Source organism: Pristis pectinata, chromosome 27, assembly GCF_009764475.1.
Source record: "Pristis pectinata isolate sPriPec2 chromosome 27, sPriPec2.1.pri, whole genome shotgun sequence".
Lineage (NCBI taxonomy): Eukaryota > Metazoa > Chordata > Chondrichthyes > Rhinopristiformes > Pristidae > Pristis > Pristis pectinata.
This window is the reverse complement of record NC_067431.1, coordinates 16,341,455-16,366,991: the sequence shown is the minus strand read 5'-3', so window position 1 is coordinate 16,366,991 and position 25,537 is coordinate 16,341,455. Positions and strand designations below refer to the sequence as shown.

Sequence of the window (25,537 nt, the reverse complement as noted above, 5' to 3'; positions counted from 1 at the left end):
CAACAAAGAGACCCAACCCAGCACATGGGGCACTCCTTATAGTGCTGGAGGGCTGGGTGTGGTCCAGCCCAGGTAGTTCAAACAGGCCAATGGCCTGAGGCCAAGTACAAAGGTGCTTAAAGTGACCAATGGTCAGGTGTGCACTGATGGGTGGGGTGGAGCCAAACTTGATTGACAGTGGTGTGTCTTTCGACCAGGTAATGGGCAGTGTTGTCACATGACAGCCACGACCCTCCACAATGCAACTTCATCTGTTAATCTGGAGTGAAACAGTTTCTCTCTACCTATCCTATCAAATCAATTTATCACTTTAACAGCTCCACTCTATAATGTCCCTAAAGCCAACGGAATGTACACCAAGTCTCCTCTAATTACCATACTGATAAAAGCTCATCTTTTGGGTAGTTGAAATGGAAGCTGACAATGAGCTTGAATTTCAGTTTACAAAATCTTTTAGGTTCAATGACATGAAGAAAATCTGAGTTCCAAATATGATTTTATTAATCATTCTTTGAAAGAGGACTGTTCAGTACGCCCTCTCTAACTAACCAGGAGTTTGTTGTTTTTTGGGCAGATTAAGATAGTGGAGGCTGCAATGACTGACTTAGGAGTTGTGCTGGGGTCCTGGGAAAAAAAACATTTGATCTCAGTTTGAATTTTTGAACAAGGCCCCAACAAAGGAACAATATCTTAATCACAGTCTATCTGAAAGTTATAATGGGTGGATGGCCAGTGGAAAGTATATTCATAAAACTGACTTCCTTCTCATTACCACATCATTCAAAGATTTTTTGTGGAATAGAAGATGGGAACAGGAGCCACCCCAATTACACTTTTTACCGAATAGTGCCAAGTAACATAAGTTTTTCATCATGTTTTCCCGTCCAATCAGAGGGCCATATTATTATTTGTTTTGTATATTGATTATTTTTTCCTTTGTACACACCTCACTCTTTCTAGATTGTTGTTCCATCTGATGCAGTTCCCAATAGACCTATTGCTGATCTTCGACGGGGTCACTGGGTAGTTGGTTCCTCCATTGTACAATGACAGGTAAGGGGAATAAAAATCTGGTTTAATTAATAGTGGATCTATCATTATTAAAATGATACAGGATTATAATAAGGTTATATAGATGAGGACTTTTGCCATCTGGATTTCCTATTTAAAATAAAGTATTTACATCAAATAAAATCAGTGAAGAATCCTTTTTAAGGAAACGTTTCTTATCCAAGAAACCGTGGGTAGCTTACAGGCATATCTCTGTGGTCATTTACTGAAAGCATTTCCTGAGGCTTGAGAATGATCTGGAGATCTTAAGAGAACTGGGAAATGTTTGGATCACTAGGGCAACTGTACATCTGAAAGCTGTGTAATTCGGTTGAGCTATCTTTTATTTGGTGAGCAGGTTTATTTGATATAAGGGAAAGAAACTACAAATGCTGAAATAAAAAACAAAACAAAAATAAATCATGAAAATCCATATTCAATGAATTTCATTATATCACTTGTATCACTTCCTCAATTCTGCACTAAGCATTTTTTATAGGCTGATATTTTAGTGCAGGAGTAAAATAGAATAGAATAGAATAAGGTTTATTATCACTGTCTTAAATGATGTGAAATTGTTGTTTTGCAGCAGCAGTACAATGCAGTACAGTACAGATTGAGGAAGTGATGACTTTTTCGGGGGGCAGCCCTTCTTGTGAATTGTCAAACATTTACTCAAACATCACCAAATACTTGTTGATTGATCTTACTGTGTATAAATTAGCAATCATGGTTATTCACATCACAACTGTGACTGTACTTAACTTGTTGTAACATCCTGTGATTCTGGAAAGTGCTGCATAAAAGAGTATTCTTTCACCACAAACAACATTCTTGTTCTGCATTATCAGAATCAACATCTTTCTGATGAAACTTTAAACCTCCATCCACCCTGTGTGCCTTCAGTGCCAAAGTTGTTGTTTAAATTGTTATAAAAATAATGGATGCCTGGAATACGTTGCCTGATAGGGTGGTGGAGCAAATTCATTGGTGCTATTAAGAGGGGCTTGGATGGGCACATGAATGAGGAAATTAGAGGGATATTGGGCATACTGTAGGTAGGAGGGATTAGCTGTGTCGGCAACAACATTATGGACTGCTGTACTGTTATAAAAATAAAAAAGAGCAATAATGAAGAATAGTTGAGGGATCTATTATTTTACCACTTAGGTAGTCAGCATTTCATTTGCTTTTTTTTTGAGGGAACTTTCTATATTAATTGACCAACACTATCCTGATTTGCCTGTAGTAGTTGTACCTCAGAAGAGATTGTGATGATTCTGGGTCGCTAGAGCTTGTGGTGGATACTACATAAAGCAATATTATTTTATGTTGCACGAAGGAGCAGCTATTTGTTTATTGCTGCTACAGTGGATTAAATCTGCCCAGGTATCTTTTTCTTTCATCAGAACATAATGACAGCCATTTTCAGATCCCGCAAATAACCATGAGGTGAATGGCTAGTTAACAAGCTTTTAGAGGTGTTACTTAAGGAGGACTTATTGATGAGAGCCCCTACAGTAATTTATAATGGTGTAGGAGTTGCTGTTTGCCATTGTCATGTTCAGAACAGTGATTTGCTTTCTGTGAATGTGCAGTTTGAACAGAGAAGAAGCACCAAGTAAGTCAACGCACAGCAACTTCCAGCAGCCAATCAATCCTCTAAAATTCTCCCATAGCCCTGACGCTGCTATGATTTGCCTCACAGATCGTCCTCTGCAGGTAAGACTTTGCCTGAGGAGGTTGTTACACCTGTGTTCTTATATTCATGAAAAGCTTCTGTTGATCATGGTACTTTCTGGAAAGTTAGCTTCTCTTTCATACTTGCCATTTTTTAAACTCCTTGCTGGATTGTGGAACATTTCCACAGTGCAGAGTGGTCTCCAGTATCTCATCAATGTCGGCTTTCTCCTCTATAAGTGGCACTGATCACTGAAGTTTTAATTAATCATGGTTGGGGTTACAGTTGAGTATGATGAAGTTCTCTTCTGGCATCTGCACTTCCCAACAGGTGTCACTGGAAAATAATTGGAAGCACAAATGCAATTTGGTTTTTTTTCCTCCCTCCGAGAATGGTACATGATTACTACTATGTTGCATTTTCACATTATGTGCAGCATAAACTCCTCCCCAAATGAAGCAGTTCATGCCTGCTTGCAGGAAGGCATGGACAGCATTTGGGTCTGGGATGATAAATGGCAAGTAACATTCATGGCACAGAAGTACCAGGCAATTACCATCTCCAGCAAGAGATTCTAACCACGTACCGAACACGTTGAAGGCTGAGTACCCTGCGGCCAGAGACTCACCTCCTGATGTCCCAAAGCCTTTCCACTACTTATGAGGTACAGTTTAGGAGCATGATGGAAGACTGCACTTGCCTGGATGACACCACCGTCTAGACAAAGCAGCTTGGTTAATTGGTACCTCATCACCACCCTATCACTACCAGCATACGATGGCTGCAATATGTATCATGGGTAAAGTATTCCCCAACTTTTTACATCAACATGTAAGATATTCACAAATACAAATGGCTACACTGACAACTCCTCCCAAATCTGCAGATTATACCATCAAAACTGACAAGGGCTTCAGGCACATGGGAACACTGCCACCTGCAGGCTTTTCTCCAATTTACACACTATCCTGATTTGGAAATATATCGCCATTCCTTCATTCCTGGATCTCCCTTCCCAACAGTGCTGTGGGTGTATCTTCACCAGGACTGTACTAATTCAAGAAGATAGCTCACCACCACTTCCGCAAGGCAGTTAAGGATGAGTGATAAATATTGACCACACCAGCGATGCACAGATCCCGGTGAATAAATTAAAAACAATAAGTCGATCTTATCTCTACAGTATGATAAGTTTAACAACCTGAACTTACACTTTAGAACGTTGGCATAACTTACTATTCCCTTTTGGATCCCTATAACATCTGAAAATTGATTTCTTTTCGTAAACACTACATTTATTCCTGTGTATAGACGTTATTAGGTATTACCGTTGCCGTTGGATCTGTATCTTGAAGTCAAACCTAGAAGCAGTGATGAGGGATTGTCTTAGATGCTGATGTTCATGCAAAATTCTGTCAAATGTCCACAGAAGAATTCTCAGGTACTGTCTGAAGATAGGTAGGGAGCTCTCCCAATGTCCCTCAATCAGCAGCATCAAGCCATAGGACTAATAGATCTCATAGCTTTTTAGTGGAGGTGCCCTGCTTTTATTTTCGTTGGAATTTGCTATCAGTGTGATTACTCTGGAATGTGGGGAGAAAAGCAATTGTATGACTTCATTTGTTTTTAGAAGGCATCTTCAAGGAGACGAGAGGGAGACGATAAAATGTCAACAAGAACGTGGAGCCCCAGCACAGGAGTTAAGTGGGTAAGATAGCAAAGTATCTATCCCTGGCTGAGTTCATTGAAGGGTTCTGCTTTTGCTACTATGTCCTAAAGAATGGGGGACCAAAAAAAAAACTCCAACCCTCCGATACCCTCACTCTCCCTAGCACTTAAAACATGAAGTTCTTCATGCCCTTGGAATCAGGCAGGTGCTGTGTGGGTTCAAAATAAAAACAGAAAATGCTGGAAAAGCTCATCAGGTGAGGCAGCATCTGTGGAAAGAGGAACAGTTAGTGTTTCAGGTTGAAGACCCTTCATCAGAACTGAAGGGTTTTCAACCTGAAATGTTAACTGCTTCTCTTTCTACAGATGCTGCCTGACCTATGAGTTTTTCCAGCATTTTCTGCATTTATTTCAGATTTCCAACATTTACCATTTTCTTTGATTTTCATTCATTGTGCAGGTTCACTGTACTGAAAAATCATACCTGGTGGTAAAGCAGCTCACAGATGGAATGACATTATCAACTTCCTGGGTGAAGGATGTGCAAGATACAGTTTAGTTTCTGTTTTTTTTCCAATTACTGCCCCTCTCTTCAACTTTCTTGGTGACAAAGACAGACCATCAGACATCAACACCAGAGGTTTGACTGGTGTCTGTTGTTGGTTAAATTGCAGGGTGTGGTGACTTGAGAAAAAAGTTGACCTGAGATACTCCATCCTTGGTTGCAAATTATCTGAAGTCCACATTCCAAATGGGATTTTTGTTTACCCCTCCACATTTTCCTATGGGATAGACAGAGGTCATTGCAGCCCATTGAATCGATGTGACTCATAGAGCAGTCCCATTGCCCTCCTAACTTTCCACTATTCTCACCATATTCCTAGAATTTCTATTGCTCAACTACACTCTTGGGGCAATTTATAGTGCCTAATTAACCTACCGATCCACACTTCTTTAGGATGTGGGAGGAAACCTCAGCACCCAGGTAATGCACATGCAGTCACGGGGAGAATGTGCAAACTCCACACGGACAGCGTTGGAGGTCAAGGTTAAACCTAGTTCACTGGAGCTAGGAGGCAGCAGCTTTACTAACCATGCAGAACAAAACTGGACAACAGGAGGATATTATAGAGTCATAGAGCAATGCAGCACAGAAACAGGCCCTTTGGCTCAACCAGTCCATGCTGACCACGATGCCCACCCAGCTAGTCCCAACTTCCTACATTCGTCCCATGTACCTATCCAAGTGCTTCTTAAATGATACCATTGTACCTGCCTCAACCATTTCCATATACTACATGCAGCTCATTCCATATACTTACCACCCTCTGCGTGAAAAAGTTACCCCTCAGGTCCCTTTTAAATCTTTCCCCTCTCACCCTAAACCTATGCTCCCTCGTTTTGGACTCCCCTACCCTGGGGAAAAGACTGTTACCATCTACCTTATCTATGCCTCTGATAATGTTAAATATTTCTATAATGCCACAGTGGAAAATCCTTTGGATTGCTGCTGATGTGTCCTTCTGGGCATGTAACTTCATTCCATTTGACTGCTTGCAGGAATCTTCAGCCTACCACTTCTTCAAGAAAAACCAACTGTTTGCCTGGAACTTTGTGGACACAATCATCTTGGAGGTGATTCAAGATGAATTGGTGCCTGATATCTTAATGGAAGTGCTATTGCATGATGACACTGAGGTACTGCTAACAACAAATATTGCCACTGTAAAAAAATGCACAATCCAGATGAAAGTATGATTGCTGTATAATAATTCCTATAATTCTAATAGAATTACATTGTGTATATAGTGCTAAAACTGGCCATTTGAACCAAAGTGATACCAATGTTTGTACTGCACTTGAATTTTTTTCCAGCCTATTTTATCTGACAGTGTCAGCATATCCTTCTACTTCTTTTTAGGGACATTTGAGAGACTCTTAGATAGCAACATGAATGATAGAGAAATGGAGGGCTATGTGGGAGGGAAGGGTTAGGTATTAGAGCAGGATAAAATGTTGGCACAACATCATGGGCCTAAGGGCCTGTACTGTGCCGTGATATTCTATGTTCTTTTGTTTTTGCTCATAGCTATCGAACTATATGTTGAACATATTGTGTCATTGCTCTTACTCCTTGCAGCAGTGTGTTACTCATTCTCGCCACTATCTGTGTAAGATTTTTTTTCTTGAATTCTCAATCAAATTTATTAGTTACTTATATTCCCCTATTAGCAGCTGTCACTTTTCTATACAGAAGATTCTTTGTGTGTTTAGTACTTCCTGATGCTTATGTGCTCTCAGTCTTGCATCATCTTTGCCACTCATTGTTACTCTTTGCCCATTGCTTCTGAATCTTTTTTATAATGTGGAACCTTGAACTGTGCACAACGTTGGGTGGTCTGACCAAGGTATGTGGAAACCAGAATGGTATACAAACGGTATTTGTTGGTATTGAGACTGAAACTCTGCACGGTATTCCAAGTGGAGAACAGGACTATACCCTCAAGTATCTTCTAACTAATGAGAGAGACCAAGGCTGCAATGAGGGAGACCAAGCCTCCCTCATTACAGAACTCTAACTAAGGTCTTTCCTGCAGACACGGGTCATATATTGCACTGAAACACAGACCAACAAAGTTCCAGGTTTGATTATTGGTGTCTGATGAACTGTCTGGTCTCAGAGTACGTGGCTGCCACATTTGACCCAAGAAGCCCAATCCCCAATTCCTCGCCAGTGATCCTTGCTGAAAATGGTGATATGAAGAAGCTGATAATGATGGAATAGGGAGACACAAGAGACTCTGTAGATGCCGGAATCTGGAGCAACACACACAAAATGTTGGAAGAACTCAGCAGCTCAGGCAGCATCTATGGAGGGAAATAAACAGTTGACATTTTGGAAGTCGAAACCCTTCATCAGGACTAGAAAGGAAGAGGGCAGAAGCCAGAATAAGAAGGTCGGGGGAGGAGCAAAGGCTGGCAGGTGACAGGTGAGGGGGGAAGGTAGGTGGGTGGGGGAGGGGGAATGAAAGGGAGTGATGTAAGAAGCTGAGAGGTGATAGGTAGAAGAAGCAAAGGGCTGAAGAAGAAGGAATCCAGTAGGAGAGGACAGTAGATCATGGAATAAAGGGAAGGAGGTGGGGAATAGATGGGCAGGTCGTGAGGGTGGAGGAGGGGAAAGAGAAGGAATGAGGGAAGACAAGGGGCGGGGGTTACCAGAAGTTAGAGAAATCGATGTTGAGGCAGTCTGGTTGGAGACTCCCAAGGTGGAATATTCCTCCAACGTGGCAATAGAGGAGTCCGTGGATAGACATGTCAGTATGGGAGTGGGATGTGGAATTGAAGTGGCTGGCCACTGGGAGATCTTTGCTTTTGCGGCAGACAGAGCGAAGGTGATCGATGAAGCGGTCACTCAATCTGCTTCGGGTCTCACCGCTGAAGAGGAGGCCGCACTGGGAGCACTGGATGCAATAAATGACATCCTCAGATTCCCAGGTGAAGCAGTTCCTCACCTGAAAGGACTGTCTAGGGCCCTGAATATTGGTGAGGGAGGTGGTGTAGGGACAGGTGTAGCACTTAGTATGGTGGCAGGGATAAGTGCTGGGGGTGGTTCATCCGTGGGGATGGATGAGTGGACAAGGGAGTCACAGAGAGAGCGATCCCTGCAGAAAGCAGAGAGAGGGGAGGGGAAGATGTGCCTGGTGGCGAATCCCGTTGGAGGTGGCAGAAGTTCCGTAGAATGATGTGTTGGGTGTGGAGGCTCATGGGGTGGTAGGTGAGGACAAGGGGAACCCCCTCCCTGTTATGTCGAGGAGGGAGATGGGGTGAGGGCAGGCATACGGGAAATGGAGGAGATGCGGGTGAGAGCTGCATTGATGGTGGTGAAAGGGAAACCCCATTTACTGATAAAAGAGGACATCTCTGATGTCTTGGAATGGAAAGCCTCATCATGGGAACAGATGCAGCGGAGGTGGGGGAACTGGGAGAAGGGGATAGCATCCTTGCAAGTGACAGGGTGGGAAGAGGTGTAGTCAAGGTAACTGTGGGAGTCAGTGGGTTTGTAAAAGATGTCAGTGGTTAATCTGTCTCTGGCGATGGAGACAGAGAGATCCAGGAAAGGGAGAGAGGTGTCGGAGATAGACCAAGTAAATTTGAGGGCAGGATGGAAGTTGGAGGTAAAGTTGATTAAATTGACGAGCTCAGCATGGGTGCAGTGTATGTGGAATAGGGCTTGCCTCATTGCACCTCTTTGGCATTTATTGTACAAGATTAGAAATGAAGTGTGCCCAGTGGGAGAGCCACAGCACCCTTGGAATGCATTAATGTTATCAGGAGAGAACTGTTCTACAAAGTTACTATATCAGCTGCAATGTATGGCAAATGCAGAGTTATTTCTTATCTTATTTGTTCAGCATTGTTTGTCTGCAAGGTTACTCATTAACACCTGAGTCCAGTTTACTGAGGTCACTCTACATGTTATTCCACAGAAGTTTGCCTAACTTATGTTTTAAAACATTGCTTTATTACCCTCTCCCTCCCAAATCTTATGTTTAATTTAGTCATTGAATGGTCAACGTTCTAAAGGTGTTCATTTTTGTGTCAGAGTGTTAAATGATTTAGATTCATTACATAATGATTAAATCTAATCTGGCCTATTCCTACTTCATTTAAAAATATATTGCTCTGGGAAACTATCCCACATGCACTCTGGGAATTTATTACCATTACAATATGAACTGTTCTGCAACTCCCAGACTGTGGAAATTTAAAATTACTCAAATCACCCTCATGTTTTTGCTACATTTCCCTTAGCTTTACATTGTTCATAGTCTCCCTGTTGCTGGATGGTCTTTTAGGAAGCTTCCATCAGAGTCCTGCAATCTTTTCTCTTTCCTGACTGAGATAGAGCTTCCAATATTAAATACCTTCTCTCAACTGCTGAGATTTCCCTTGTATTGATACTGTTTTCTTTCCCTGCTTTCCCAATATTTCTGTCCTTAAAACTGGAATGTTTAGCTTTCAGTCATGCTCAGGTTATAGCTCTATTAAGGTGACATCATTGTAATCTTTCAGTCTAATTTATGCTGACCACCCATTTTATGACCTCTACTTTGCATTCTGTGTGGTTGTAGAATCCATTCAGAGGGTATCTGGTGATTGTTCTCAATCCTGTCTTCCTCATATTTATGCATTGGAACTGGGACAAATGGACAGAATCATAAGCATGAAGCTGAAAGAAATGTGATTTGAGAATTTGAATCAGAAAGACTTTGGAGAGTCACCTGTGTACGAAACCCATATCTAAACTTCCAGATACATTGAACTATGGAATTATAGTAACAGAGAAGGAAACTCTATTTGTTACCTCAGAGTATGTGCCAACTTCCAGTAAAGGAATCTAATCCGTCCTGTTTCCCTGCTTTTTACCACAGTCCTGCTAATGTTTCTCTCATAATTGCCTATTTATTTCCCTTTTGAAGGCACTAATTGATACTTTGTCCACCATGGCCCTAGCCAGTGAATTCCAAATCATAACTGTTTTCTGTATTTAGTAAAAACTTTGCATTCCCCTTGTACCTTTTGTTTTTAATTTGTGCTTCTTGGTCCTTGAACCATCTGCTAATGGGAACAGTTATGGTCTTATACACTTCCATCAAACCTCCTCTCAACCCTTTTTGCTCCAAGCAGAACAACCCTAAATTATCTGATTTAACATTAGAGCTGAAATCCTTTGTCCCTGAAACAATTCTAGTAAATTTTCATCTGTAGTTTTTCTAGAACTCACATCCTTCTGCGCCCTCTCTGGAACTTGCATGTCCTTCCGAGAGTTAAATGATCAGACATTGTCCATAAGTTTGTTTTATACAGGTTCAATATATCTGTCTTATTATTGTATCCTTTGTTTCTGTTTATGAATCCCAGGAACTGCTATGTTTTACCCTGTCTACTTGCCCTGCCACTTTCCAGAATGTATGCATAAATGTACACAGGCTGTTCTTGCACAACCTTTTAGAATTGTGCAACTTAGTCTGTAATATATCTCTTTATTCTTTCTGCCAAAGCGCATCACTACACACTTCACAGTGTTTTGTCTACCACTGCCTACTTCCATTAACCAGCAATCCAAGTCTTTTTTTGTTGCAGTTTATTACTATTCTCTTTCCTGTTTACCATATTTCCAAACTTGGTGTCTTTCGCAAATTTGGAGACTTTATCTTGTATGACCTTGTCTAAATCATTACGACACAAAAGGGAAAAAGGTCTCACGGCTGTTCCCAGTCTGATGATATCTCTGTGGTAATAAGCTCAATGAGGAACAGGGAGAGAGCAGCTTCCATCACATCCCATGAGCAGGTGATGAGGGAGAATATACCATCCAGGCAGTCCATCTATAAATGGATCAGATGCTGCTAGTCCTCCACAATGGCCTGTATTCACCACTGCCTTGGTTACAGCTCTGAACCCCCAATCTCAGCAATGAGCAGCTGTACTGCTTGCCCAGGTTACCCAGTGCCAGTTCTCACAGGCAGCATTCCACACCAAGCCTTGGAGAGATTCATTGCTAGACTTGCATCAGCTTTCCAGCACAGGAGTGAGTCAGTTACGCATATATGCTGACTTTATTAGTACTCTAGTTGCAGGGAATGATCCTGGGCACTAAGTGAGATACAAGGATACAAGCCATTGAAAAATTTTTTAAAAACGCTTCTAATTTTTTTCCCCCAGTGTCGACCAATATATGCACCAAGTATGAAGAAATCCCAAGTTCAGAATGAATTGCAGTAAGTATAATGAACAAATGAAACATTTACATTGTTCCTTTTATGGCTTCATGATTGTGACTGCAATTCAAAAGTAATGTGGAAAATATAGTAACCAATCTGTACACAGGAAGTTTAAACAGCATTGAGTGCGCACAAGCAGGAACGTTAATCAGCCCCAGTTATCATCCAAAACTAACTATATATAACATGAAGTTATGGATACTCATGCACACATTTAGCCCATGGTGTTAAGGATGCACATATGCCCCTTCAAAAGCCAGCAAATTTAAATCCTCTGCATCCCTTCGTGATTCACATCTACATTTTAAATGTGATGTTTTTCATGAAATGGGGCTGCTGTAGCACCAGTAATGCAATGAATTGTCATCCTGGGCTATGTGCTCACGTCTCTGGAGTATGAGTTAAGTTAATGAAGTTCTGTTTCAGAGATGTCAAATGGACTGTAGCAGTTCAAAGAGGCATTTCTCAAAGCAACAAGGGATAGCATTAAATTAAATTGAACCAGCAATGTCAATATCTGGTAAAATGAATAAAAAAAAGGGAAAAAACTGAGACATGACTGGCATCTCAAGCTGACCCATTTATTACATGCAAGCCCCCACATCAAGATTAGTCACCAACAATTCTGGAGCATTCATCTTGAATGAAATGTAATTGCAGAATTCAGGCACAGTCAGTATTCAGATTGAAGTGATGTGATACTTCAAGGATTCCATTCTTCTGTGGAGAGGGATTGGGGTAGGGAGGTGATCTGCATCTACATTTTAAATGTGATGTTTTCATGAAATGGGGCTGCTTTGGTAACATTGGTATTGCATTGGTAGCTCTAAATGCTGTATTTCAGCAAGGATACCTTTATATATTAGGCTGTATAATCTCTCAGGTTATTGTAACTTGATTAAAATAAATCTGATGAGGAAATTATAATTCCACTGACTTCCACTTTATTATTGTTAATGTTTAAAACTATATATTGCATAGTTTACATATCAGGAAAAGACTGTCAATGGAATTGGAGCTTCTCTCACATATGTTGTACCTGTCCCCCAGATTATTAAGTTTTAGGTTCCTGAGTTATCAGAGCTTGGGAGATCAGTTGCTTTGACATTGACATCATTTTCCTGAGAGAAACAGGGGAATGGGCAGGAGAAGATCAGCTCAAAGAACAAGGCAGCAGCAGGTACACCCCCCTCTGACTGAAACTGAAAGAAGAATGCTGTATTCCTGGAGTTGAGCTTCACTGTAAAGAATGAGCTGGTCTGGTGTCTCAGGTACTGTTCCTGTGGGATAAGCAAATGTCTTATAACCACCTGGCTCACTTTAACATGATACCAGCAAGCTATGGTCATCAGTGCAAACACCCCAACCCTGGAAGCTACAGATGAGGGCTAGGAAGAATTCTACTTCAACTTGAACAAGTCCTAGCCCAAGTCCCAAAGTGATCCAGCAACCTATGGTCATCAGAGCTATTCCATTGGGCAAACAGAAAGCTATTCAATTCCATTGCTCCTGTTCCAGAACCAAGATCACTTCAATCTTGGTCACTGAGCTGCAGTGTGCAGATGACACATGCATACATTCACATCTGGAGGCAGAGCTCCAACTCATTGTTAATTCATTCTGTGAACCATAAGGGAGATGACACTGAACAAATGGGAAAGGGGGTAGGGGTGACCGGTGGGCAGGAAATCCCAGGGCAGTCCTTGCAGTAGATAGCTGCTGAGTGGCAGAGTCCTGAGCCACAACAGTAGTCCTTCTACAGTGTGGCTGGATACAACTGTCCACCTGCTGGAAACACTGTCATGCAATGAGTTCTGGCAGTACTGGCAATGTATAAAATGAACATGTACACAATGAATTATGAATGATTTGTGACAAATTTTACTTTTAGTACAATAAAATAAAAATGAAATTTCAGATATTCAAACACAAAATCCTGCCATTCAATATCTCACATCTATGTATATGAGATATTCAGTGGAAAAATTCTGTTTGAATGTATGAAGTCTATTTTGATTACTATTTAAGATATGGAAGTGCAACGTAACATATCAGTATTGTACACTATCTTGCCCATTATCGACACTTTCAGTATACCTTCATATTATTGCAGCAGTTGACCATATTTAGTTAAACCCAAGAAGGTGTAATTGAGCACTCAAAGGATTCATTGTAAGCTTTCTGGCACCACCCAGAGTGTTCTTGAACACAAAGCCAGGACCACGTAGAAAAAATCTGGACATGAGAACACTAAAGTTTCCTGGGCCCAGAGGCTAACAATGGTACACAGATCACAGAGCCTTAACCTTGGGTAACTGAGCACTTGGAGATGCACAGACCTAGTGAATCCAGGCAGAGTTCAAGCATTGAAGACTGAGACTGTTGAGCACACCAGTTGCTATGGTTGCTTGTAGAGGCTGGTTATCTGACCCAAACCCAACAGGACTTGTACATCAGATTAATTTTGGATCAAAAAAATTACGAATCTTTGGGCTCAGTTTGGGTTGGGATTGGCTGTGGTCAGATAGCATTTTAATTTTATACCTGAGCAGACTTGTAGACACCCTACAAGAGATGGGCTGGTAGGCTGATAGTTTAAAGGCCTCATTTACTTGGATTTTCTGAGACTTTTAGGTGATCTTTTACTTCACAAAAGCATAGCTTCGATGGGACTCGATTGACGCCAGATGGCAAATAAATTACAGACTAGGGGTATGAGTATAGGGAATGATCCAGGTTAGAAGCTACCTTTCGCAGGGGCTTCTGGAGCAAATTGTTGGCATATAGCTATGTACAGAAAGGAAATGGTTATCAGTGGTTGTCGCTAAGTCACAGTGGTCTTCAGGATTTTCTTCATCACCTTCAGTGGTGTAGTAGAAAGAATGGGTGGTTGAAGGGGAAGAGGACTATCCCATAGCATTTTAAAGTGATAACAAATCTTTTCTTTTGCACCTCAGCTAGTTTTTATGGTCTTGTGGTTTCTGAATGAAGGACCTGGGGATAGTGGTGATGGTGTACCGGCTAGAAGGATCTGTTGATCATTGCTTCTCTCTGATTCAAGCATTTACAATCTCATTATGAGGAAAGGCAAAAACTTGGAATTTTCAGACTAGAGCACAGTATTTCAAAATACACCAATAAGGACATTTGATAGTCAAGGAAATGGAGAAGATGAGCCCAGATTTTTATTTGCAATTATATGTGGAGATAAGATAAGGAGATACGGGTTCAAAGTCATTAACTTTTATCTTTCCAAAGATATCTGTTCTAGATATACTATCTGAAATTAGTTACTTTCTGAAAACCTATAAAATTTGGTTTTGAATGTATCTTCACCTTCTGCTCCCCTCAATTCCTCAGGGACCCTGTTGCACTGATTGACTACTTGCTCATTGAAATAATGCTTCCACGAGTAAATGTAAATAGGCCCTCTAACATGCACACCATGGTCTAGCTCTACTGTACTGAACTGGATTAAACAGCTTGCAGTGGACTACTGGATAATATAGTAAGATCATTTAAGAACCATTTGATTACAGTTGGGAGTGGGAAGATAAGGGCTCTCTGCAGATAGTCTCTCACATCACTATTTATCTCTATGGCACATTCCCATGCAACTGCAGGAGATGCAATTCCTGCCCTTCCCTTCTACCATCCAGGGGCCTAAACAGTCCTTCCTGGAGGAGCAATGATTCAATTACACTTCTTCCAGTTTAGTGTATTGGATTTGGTCTGTGGTCTCTTCTGCCTTGGAGAAACCAAACACAGATTGGATCATCATTTTACAAAATGCCTCCATTCAGACTGCAAGGGTGATATTGAGCTTCCTGTTACTTCTCACTTTAATTCTCTGTTCTACTCCTGCTTTTACCCCTCTGTCTTTGGCCCCCTACATTACTCCATTGATGCTCTATGTAAGTTTGTCATCCTCTGGGTGCATTGAACAACTTGAGATAGCCACTCCTTATTCTCTCCACAGATGGGGCAGTACCTCTCTTTTTCAATTTCTTCCTTTGTTCTATCTCCAACTGTCAATTTTTAACTTAGTTGTTACCTTGATATCTTTGGTCTGATTCCTATCACAGACATTCCCTCTGTTCTCTCCACCCCTGATTTCTCACTTTTCCGGTTCTGATGAAGGTTCTCTGATCTATTGACTTTGTTTCTCTTTCCACTGATGCTGCTTGACCTGCCCATTTCTGCCAGCAATTTTGTTTCTGATTTTGTTTCTAATTGTCAACATTTACGGCTTTTTTTCTCCAATTACTGGTCATCTGTTATCAGTGGTGTGATTTTTCTGGTAGATTTTTAAAACTTGCCTTTTCTATTTTTCAGACAAACAGCACAACTGGTTGCATTCAAGCAACGACCAGCAGTGTCAATATTGGAAACACTCTTGGAGGAAGAAATCAGTGACCTCACAAGAGGATTGATCAGAAATGTTCTTGAGGAGTTTGTTAACGTTCACCTGACCACTGCCACCGTCAATAAATCTCTGACAGAACTAATAATGGAGACGATTGAGCCAATGGTGCCACAACTTGTAGGTCTCCTTAGATTTCCCTGAATGATAATCTGTCATTGACCAAGCAACGCACTGAAAAATTCACTCTTTTCTTTCTGTCATTTAATACTGTCAACATAATAGATGGACAAAATTTCTTCTATTTGTTGGGATGGGGAAAAAAAAGCAAGAAACTAAAATGTGTATTTTTATTTTGGGCACTTCAAAGCACCTCACAATCAATGAAGTATTCTTAAATTGCTGCCACTGTTACAGAAAGTAAAACCTGAAAGCCAGTTTGTTTACAGGAGTCTCCCACCAACAGCAATGTGATAATAAGTCAGGTATATTTCTGTGTTGATTAAGGGATAAATATTGACCAGGACACTGGGGATTTCTCTGCTGTTATTTGAGGGTTTTTTTTGTTATTTCTACTTAATTAAATGTCTTATCTTAAAAAAAAGAACCTCTGACACTGCATGCTCCCTGAGCACTGCACTGGAGCATCAACCTTGACTTTTGAGCTCAAGTCTCTGGAGTAGGACTTGAACCCATAACCTTCTAATTCAAATTTGAAAGTACTGCCAGCTGAATCATGGCTGGAAAGATGATAAATGACATTTTAATGTGGATGTTAAACTATGATAGATATGAGATCTTTGAAGTGTCTTCACTATTACCATATAGGAAGTGCTGGGACCAATATGTGCACACCCAGAACTCTCAAAAAACACTGATGTTGGTTGAGGGCAAAATGTCTGAAACTCATAGAACATAGAACAGTACAGCACAGAACAGGCCCTTCGGCCCACAATGTCTGCGCCGAACTTGATGCTGAATTAAACTTATTCTCTTCTGCCTGTACATGATCCATATCCCTCCATTCCCTGCGTATCCATGTGTCTAACAGCCTCTTAAACACCAGTATCATGTCTGCTTCCACCACTGCCCTTGGCAGGCTGTTCCAGGTACCCACCACTCTCTGTGTTTAATAAAAAAACTTGCCCTGCACATCTCCTTTAAATTTCCCCCCTCACTTTAAATGCATGTCCTCCAGTACTTGACATTTCTACCCAGAGAAAAAGATCCAACTGTCTACCCTATCTATACTCTGATAATCTTATTAAACCTTCTGATCTTTTTTTTCAAAAGTGGCATTGTATTTTCAAGTTCTTGGTTAATCACCTCATCAAAAAGACTTCACAATGCTGCTCTATAATGTTGATCTGGAACATAGGCTCAGATTTTAAGATGGACCTTGAACAAGTAATCTCTGATTCAATCCTGCATGAAGAGGAAAAGTTCTCTTTAGGCAATATTATTCCTTAACCAATGCTGACGGAAATTGTATATTTGGCCATTCATTTCATTGCTGTGGTGGTGCAGAATGATTACTTAGTTTTCCTATATGTTTAAATATGCCTAAGGGCACTCACATGAGTTTGTAACTGTATGCTTTTTTTAACCCCACAGGTGAAAGAAACAGTAAATGAGATGGTACTGGAGGAGATCCTGCAGGAAGATATTGTTCCAGATGTGTTAGATGAGGAAATGAGGAATATCGTGTTGCTACAGCTAAGTGAACATGCCACTAAAGTATATGAACAGCAGATGGAGGAGGTAAGAGGAGATAGTGATGGTTGTTATCCCTTGTATCACACTCAAATGATCAATGTAAAAGTGCCTATAAAATAAAATCTATCCACTGTTCTGCACTTACTGTGGTAAGTAGATACACGAGTATAGCACTGGATTATAAAGTTAGAGTATGCATTTCCAGCAGTCTGAACAATAAAACTGGCTAGGCATTCCTACTCTGGGGAAGGGAAAACAGCAGACATTTGAGTCACCAGCTCATGATTTCTGTTGACAAGGATACCCATAAGCTCATTTGGAACAGTTGTGCTTGATTGATGTCCTTCTGCGGTCAAATATCTGGCTGGTAATTCCTGTTATGGCTTACAGATGAGGAGTACACTTTTGAAGAAATACTGGAAGACTCCTCTTACTTTTTCAATCCAATGTTTTTAAGACACAGGTCTTTAATTTGAGTGTAAGCGACAGGATAAATTTGGATTTATCCAAATTTTGGCTGATCTGCCAACATTTGAGGGATCAAGGTGATTGTTATAAATAAACTGGTTAGGAACCTGTCATTTGAAGATTTCTTGGGGACAGCCTTATGAGGCAAAGCCAAAGAAAGCAGTAAATATTATTTTGTCTTTGGCTCCTGCAAGGACCCAGGCAAAGATCCAATTGGGGCTTGCATTCATTGTCAATTTCAGGTGATATGAGTGCATCATTGATATGACGAAGAAGCTATGAAAGTATGACAGTGTGCAGGAATTGGATTCATCTGGGTATGGTGTATTCTATAAAGGAGATGGTGTAATCTGTAAATGTGGGAGGTGAATATATCAGTGGACAATATTTTGTAAAATCACAAGCATTATTAATTAACAGACATCTTGGTGCAGGTCAGAATATATGCTGGCAAGAGACTGATTGACATGTTTCTTCTGGAGACTCTGCTGAAAACTTTGGGAAATGAAGGGAGAGCATTCTCTGAAGAGATTGAGTTGGACAGGCTGTTAGACAGTAAGTTGTATTCTTCTCATCTGCACACAGTAGAATGCTGGTGATTGCAACCAACAATGTACTGACCATTGAGCAACAGTGCAGAATCTTGGGTTTTCCCAAGTTTCTACCCACATGGTTTGAGTTTGTTGTAACATGCGACCAAATGTTTCCCAACAAAGGAGAAGGAGAATGCGAGAGCTCATGAAATTCCTTCCTTTCCTCTGTATCTTTGATGTTGCTGAGGCCACTCTGCAGAATTCCAGGTCCAACCCTTGTAGAGTATCGTGTAGAAAAGAGGGGAAAATGTAAAAAAAAGGGGAAATTTCTATTTGCAAATAACATTTGATTTATGACTGCATTAGTAGAGCAAGAATTCACAACTTCCTGTGTCAGCTGAGAATGTTACCACTGAAACAGCTGATCAGGTGGATTCTCTTGCAAGCTTTCAATGAATGTTTCATTTATTTTGTCATAGGATCTTTGTTTGCTGGTTGACAACTGAGAAGAGTTACCTCGTCCTTTTTTAGGTTCAATGCTTGACATTCTTTTGGCCCAGTACCTCAACATCAGCCAATATAATTGTGTAACCATTGACAATGTGGCATTAAGAGATTACCATTTGAAGGCTTTTACTGATGTGGTGAGTGCATATTTTTCACAATCGATTCCCAATATATCCTTCTGGGGGTTTATACTCTTGCCCCCCCCCCCCCCCCCCCCGCAAAGCCATTACTTACTTCAGTATTTTTTTAAACTTTTGTTAGTTTTTTTTATAATTATCAGTCCAGGGGATTTTAAGAAACAATTTCCATTTCAAGCATCCCCCATCAGCAACAAGCTGGGTACTCTACACTATGTCTTCAAATACTCCTAGAACAGATACAACACAGGAACAGAGTAACAATCCCTATGTTCTTTTCCCATCAGTGTGCTCTAATCCCTTTTCCAATGCACCATAAACTACTCTTGACTCTGTCTTTAGTTCCCACACCGATTGTACATGGTCACTTTGAGCTGGCTTGAGAAACTAAGGGATTTTTTCTGTGTGTTGCATGCACATTAATGAATGTTATGCAGAACCAATAAAATAAGGAGGCAGGAATTACATCATAATCATGCTGTGTTACCTGCTGATAACGCACAGTTGTAATGGAGTAGTGCAGCAATTACAGTTCCTCCCATCTGACATTTCACACTTTTTTTTACTGGAAAGGTTCTTAAGAATTCCTGGGGGCTGTGGAAAATGAGGAATCTATGGTGTAATGCAGCCTGTTACCCTGCAGTGAGGTTGCCAGTCAGGAATCTTGGAATTAATGGTGATTGCACTCTGTTTGCCTTGAACAGGCGCTGGATGTGATTCTGACGGAAATGGGTGAACATATGGATGAGGACATGGCTGATCTTTTCCAGTATGAAAGGCAAATAGAAGCAGACTTCATTGTAGAGCAATGAAGTCGAGTAATCCGGGCTGCTGATGTGGGGGTGGTTCTAATTGTGTTTGCTTGTATTCCAACTTGCTGCATCAAAGGAAGAAAAACATGTTTGCCGTTTTATCACATAATTTAAACATCTTAAGGATCTTTTTAAATTCAATTTCTTATTTTGAACTGTCGGTCTTACACAAGAACAGTAGCTATTAAGTTGGCCAGGGCACAGGACTGCTGTCCTGCTCTTCAGGCACCTTTGTTTGATCTGAAGTCCCCATATAAAGGATTGCACTTGAAACAATGCATCAGTTGATCAGTTCTTAAACGGACTTTCACCTTAGTTTATGGAAGAGTCACTTGACAAAGGATTTCTCCGCTCAGAGGTTACTTGAGCAATCATCTTGCAATAAAGGCTTTGCTAGCAAAGTGTTTCATATTGAGATGGCATTGTGTGCAAAAGTATAAGAATATCTCTGGTATCATTCATTCCCCACAGGTAGACAATTTCCATTCCACCACACTTATAGATTTTAAAAATGACTGTCATCATTGCTACATTTTGTAATCAAGTGTCTTCAATTTTGAGAAATTTGATGCACAGATTAATTGATAACATTAAATAAATTAATCATGTTTCAAATATTTTTAAACAGAATAGGCAATAACTGACACTGCAATGCAATGCAGTCTGAAATCTAATTGAGTGGTTCAGAAGGTTCATTCATTGAACAAAGAAAAATGAGCAACTGTGAAGGAAGATGTAACCAACCTGTAACGGGGTGAAAATTGTGATGAAATTGCTGGTAGTTTATGGGGGTAATGGTTAGTAACAAGGTGCCTATGACTGATATTAGAGAATATCACTTGCAGCAAGTGGGTTTGGGACTTAAGAAAATATATTTATTTCCATCCTAACCTCCCCCCATCTGTCACTTTAGGTAACGGTGTTGGTTCAGTAGCAGCACTCTGACTGAGCCAGAAGCATCATGGATTCAATCCTTACTTCAAAGATTTAAGCACAAAATATAGGCTGACTGCAACTCAATAATGATTATACAATAAATAGAGGGTCCACCTTTGCTTTATTTAAGAGCATAATTAAGCTTTATCTTGGGTATTGTACCTATTGCCAGCCCAGATTTCAGCATATTCAGAATTTTATTTCTCATGTTTTACTTTGATTTCATATAAACGATATTGCAGAAGAAATTTGCTAGAATGGTACTAATGATACAAGACTTCAGTTATCTCCAGAGAGTAGATTAATTGTGGTTGTTACCATTAGAGAAGGCATTTGAAGGAATGAGGAAAACAAAATTAATGCAGTGAAATATTATAACTCAGTATGAAGAATTTGATAACATGATTGAAGGAAATTTAATAATAACTTATAAGACCATAAGATATAGGGGCAAAATTAGGCCATTTCGGGCCCCAGCAAAGTCAGCTCTGCCGTTCAATCATGGCTGATTTTTTTCAACCCCATTCTTCTGCCTTCTCCCCATAACCCTTAACCTCCTTACCAATCAAGAACCTATCAATCTCTGTCTTAAATACACCCAATGACTTGGTCTCCACAGCCATCTGTGGCAACGAATTCCACAGATTCACCACTTTCTGGCTGAAGAAATTCCTCTTCATCTCAGTTTTAAAGGGACATCCCTTTATTCTAACCAACACCTTATAAAGCCTCAGCAGTACATCCTTGCTTTTATGTTCTAGTCCTCTCGAAATGAATGATAACATTGCATTTGCCTTCTTTACCACCGACTCAACTTACAAGTTAACCTTAAGGAAATCCTGAACTAGGACTCCTAAGTCCCTTTGCACCTCTGATTATAAAAGAATCCAGATGAAACATGAAAAGGAAAATATACAAAGCTACCCAAACACTGTTTTCCCATAAATATACTTGTTTTTTTATTATTTTAAAAGTTTAAATAAATACGTCATATGGGTTTATAATTGTTATTGAGTGAAACTCCTACACATTATATGCATTTGTTCAGTTGCTAAAAAGATACCATTTATCTGAGGCAATCTGGACACCACAGTTAGCCTTTTTGCTTCTGGGTTAGAAAATAATCAGTAATCCCTAATCTGTAAAATATATTTGTCCAGATGTTGGATAAAGGCAGAATCAGTCCACATTTGAATGACATCCACTTTCAAAAAGCAAGTTGACACTCTGAAAGGTTCACTAATACAAGTAGTTCTCTGGCACACATCACCACGTTTACTCTCTGGCTGATTTCCTCCTTACCCAGGAGAACCTGGGTCATTCCATTCTTTGTGAGTTGACATTATATGGCCAGTTCTTCCACTGCAGCAGGAAAGGTCTTGTTTTAATCGGGCCCAAAGAATTTCCACTTGGAGAAAGTGCTGAACCCTGTACATTTGCTAGGACTGTGGATTAAATTCCATCTTTGTAATTGGTGCTCAGTTTTGGAGACTTGTCCCAAAACGTCTCTAAGCATCAACTGAACTTGGATTTACATTTATATTTTAATTATTAGCTGAAACCAAAATTTAAGGGCCAAAAATAACACGTTGATATGCCCAGTCCAAGTACTACATAACTTATCCTCAAAAGGTAGGAAGTTATAATTAATCATAACTAATCAATTAATCAGCTAAGACCATTATAGCATAGTTTAACTGCTGCTGCAGTATAATGTTTAGAAATTCATATTTTTTCATATTTCTTTATATTGTAAGGAGCTATTCAGCTGCTCAAGTCTATGCCAGCTCTCAGGTCATTCCTCTCAGTTCCAACCCTGACTATTCCCTTGTATTTATTCTCCCATCAACTCCCCACCTCCCCCATTCTCCTGCCACCCACTTAAACTAGGGGCAATTTACAGCAGTTAATTAATCTACCAGCATGTTCTTGGAATGTGAGAGGAAACTGGACATCCAGGAGAAACCCATGTGGTTACAGGGAAAATGTGTAAGCTCCACACAGAGGGGACCAAAGGTTGGGATCAAATCCAGGTTGGTGGAGCTGTACAGCACCATCTCTAACTGCTGTACCACTATGTTGCCCATACAAATACAAAAGCCGTGGAATTTTCGTATTATTTTTATTTTGAGTAAATCATAAATCTCACAGAATACTGAAAACCACACTTTTATTGTTCATCATCATTTCTTCTTGTCAGCTCCTGCCATTTTTGAGCTAATTCTTGTTTTGTTTTTCTGAAAAAGACAGGCAACTTCTCAAGCTGAGTAGAAACCCATTCTCTGAAAAATAAAAGTAAATTATTATTGCAAAAGTCATGGGACTGTAGGGATGTATCTGTGATGTATGGTCTTGGGAATATTTGTTGGGAACATAAGAGGAAGTTTTACTGTAAATTTGTAACTCTTCCTGTAACTTCCTTGGATGTATTTGAAGAAACCGTGAAGAGGAAGCTCCCCCCTTTGTAACAGTTGCTATTAGTTACTTGATCAGTACAGAATTACAGGACCATAGAGTTGCATATAAATGAAGATGTCTCTTCCCAGCAGCCTAAGCTTCAGATGCAGCAATTATACCAACTTTAATTAAAACTAAAATTTTGTTTTCATTCAATTAACATAATATACTTGAATAACATCATGAAGATTTTGTGATTACCTCCCACTTTGAAACGTAGGATTCTCTGCCACAGAACGTAGAAAATTTCTTGCAGAATCTGCAATATTTTGTGCATAATCTGCTATACTTTGAGGAGGCTCAGATGTGGGGCCGCCTTCTTCCACAGGGGCAGCATCATATGCTGTAAAATAGAGATGGAAGATACAGAGATTAGAACTGAATGTCCAGCAATGGTCATGTTTGAGAACATTAAAGTATGAAAACTTGCAAACTGAGTCAGGAGACACTGCAAGAATCCAAACTCCATTCATTCTAAGTTTTATCTCAGCCAATGAATTCATTGTGATATAGAGGCTGATTTTAACAATGAGTGAAAATTCAGGTTGTGGGGGAATCAGGATGACTAATTGATCCGGCTCCAGAATACTGTCATTTGGCTATGACTCGATTCAAGCCCCAATGTAGAGTAGGAACCTTGACCACTTCAGAGTTTATGAAGATATGAGTTTGGGCTAGAGCAAGCAATTTCTTACTGGTAAATAACATTGAACTAATTTAACCCCCAATGCACACTTTTCATTGAGAATGCTGTTAACGGTAATTGAGGATGTTTGATAGGAGCCCAGACTAACTTCAGCTTTAACTGCTCTGGGAGGGTTTGGTAGGACAATGTAGAGGAAGTCTTACAACTAAACTGAGCTATGTAAAATTGACAGAGTTCAGGGCTGATTGGGTGTAAAAGGTGGGCACCCTTTCTTTCTCAAAGCAGTTCTGTTTGAGACAAAATGACTTCCTGAGAAGATAATGTGATTTGTTACTGTATTCTCATTTAGGAATATAAAGAGTCCTATACATACCAGCCAGTGTTGCAACTAGAAGAGCCAGAACTGTGACTTGAATCTTCATTTTGATTTTCCTCTCCTTTCTGTCTTTTGGATTGAATTAGAGAATTTGCAGTTAGTTAACAGCAAGCTGTTTAGTTAGTGGGTAAGCACTGGTGGGCTGTTTAATTTCTGACTTGTTGACTATTTAGTGTTTACAGTCCATTCCATTCTCTCATTTTCCTTACCTTGTTTGTATCCTTTCTAATGATGCCACCTTCCATGCTAGTGCTTCCAATATATCTTTCTTTTACCTCAGCCATACATTCTACTCTCCATAGATGTCTGGGTCCTTGACCGTGTCCATTATTTTTCATGCATTTCTACTTTCACCCTTTCTCCCCATTTCCACAACCAGGAAATTCTACATCAGAAGTCAGCGTGTTGGAAAGTAGAGATAGTTGGAGGGTACAAATGGGTTTTATACCAGTCTGTAGGAAGGTTGGGGCTATGGATTATGGGTCGGTAGTTCAGCCGTCTGTGGAGGTGGAATCAGGATCAGCAATTGAAAAGCCACTGATACTGCCTGATCTGGTGTTTTGAGCACATTCTGGTTTTCTTTCAGATTTCCAACATTCAAAACTTTCATAAAATGAGCAGCATTTGAAATATTTCTTTCCTGAATAAAAACCAAGTGATTGGGAAGTGAGTTCCCTAAAATATTATCACATATTCCATGAAGGTAAATATCCAAGCTTTTCTTGCAGCAAAATTTAACTTTAAAGGGCACATTTCTTGGGTTATACAAATAATAATGTTGGTTCCAAAATGGTGTCCAATGCACAGCAGTACATTTGTGACATGAATTATATATTGGATGTTGGTATGTAGGCAACTAATGTCTGCTAGAAATATGCAGTCCAGGCAGATTATGACAGCATGCTGACTTGAAGCCAGCTCAACACCCCAGCTAATGCCCTGCACATTCACCTGAACATACATTAGCAGGTAGAAGGTACCCCTGCTTCCTCCCATCCTACCAACACTTTAATGGTATGATCAGGTACTTTCTAATTAGTTGCTGATTTGATTTCTACTGATCATTGCCTCAATTCTCTCAGTGTTTGGTGCCTTCTCCAGAGAGGTGTGGCAGAACCTAAAGGATTTTGTTTGATATAAGGGTTTCTGGACATGCCATTTGCCGGCAACATAGGTGGATTTGTGGCCATTACCCTCAGAGTACACACTGTCTGGGATAATAAGTAGCCTAACACAGAGAAGCTCCTGGAACTGCAAGGATAGGGCCTTATCTGTTCAAGATGTTCAGAGAGCAATTGTCCTGCCTGAGGTTCATGAAGAGCAACTTGTGATGACTTTTCTTCAGTGGAATGTCTTTGCTGAAATCTGTCACTTGCTGGAGATATTTGCAACACCTAGTAGT

The 25,537-nt window shown here is 40.2% G+C and overlaps 1 protein-coding gene across 3 annotated transcripts; it reads left to right on the top strand.

The window, feature by feature from the left end:
* Positions 1-966: 966 nt before the first annotated feature.
* LOC127583744 (uncharacterized) lies at positions 967-20,197 on the top strand. 3 transcript variants are annotated; one of them, XM_052040041.1, is made up of 11 exons: positions 967-1,053; positions 2,649-2,772; positions 4,362-4,439; positions 4,860-4,952; positions 5,960-6,097; positions 11,126-11,181; positions 15,520-15,727; positions 17,162-17,308; positions 18,166-18,286; positions 18,796-18,908; positions 19,613-20,197. In XM_052040041.1, the coding sequence occupies exons 2-11, from the start codon at positions 2,743-2,745 to the stop codon at positions 19,718-19,720; spliced, it is 1,092 nt and encodes a 363-aa protein (XP_051896001.1). In that variant the 5' UTR covers positions 967-1,053; positions 2,649-2,742; the 3' UTR covers positions 19,721-20,197. The 3 variants fall into 3 exon arrangements, with proteins under 3 accessions (XP_051896001.1, XP_051896002.1, XP_051896003.1); XM_052040042.1 differs by lacking the exon at positions 4,860-4,952; XM_052040043.1 differs by lacking the exon at positions 19,613-20,197 and having other exon boundaries at positions 18,744-18,851.
* The last annotated feature ends 5,340 nt before the right edge of the window (positions 20,198-25,537 follow it).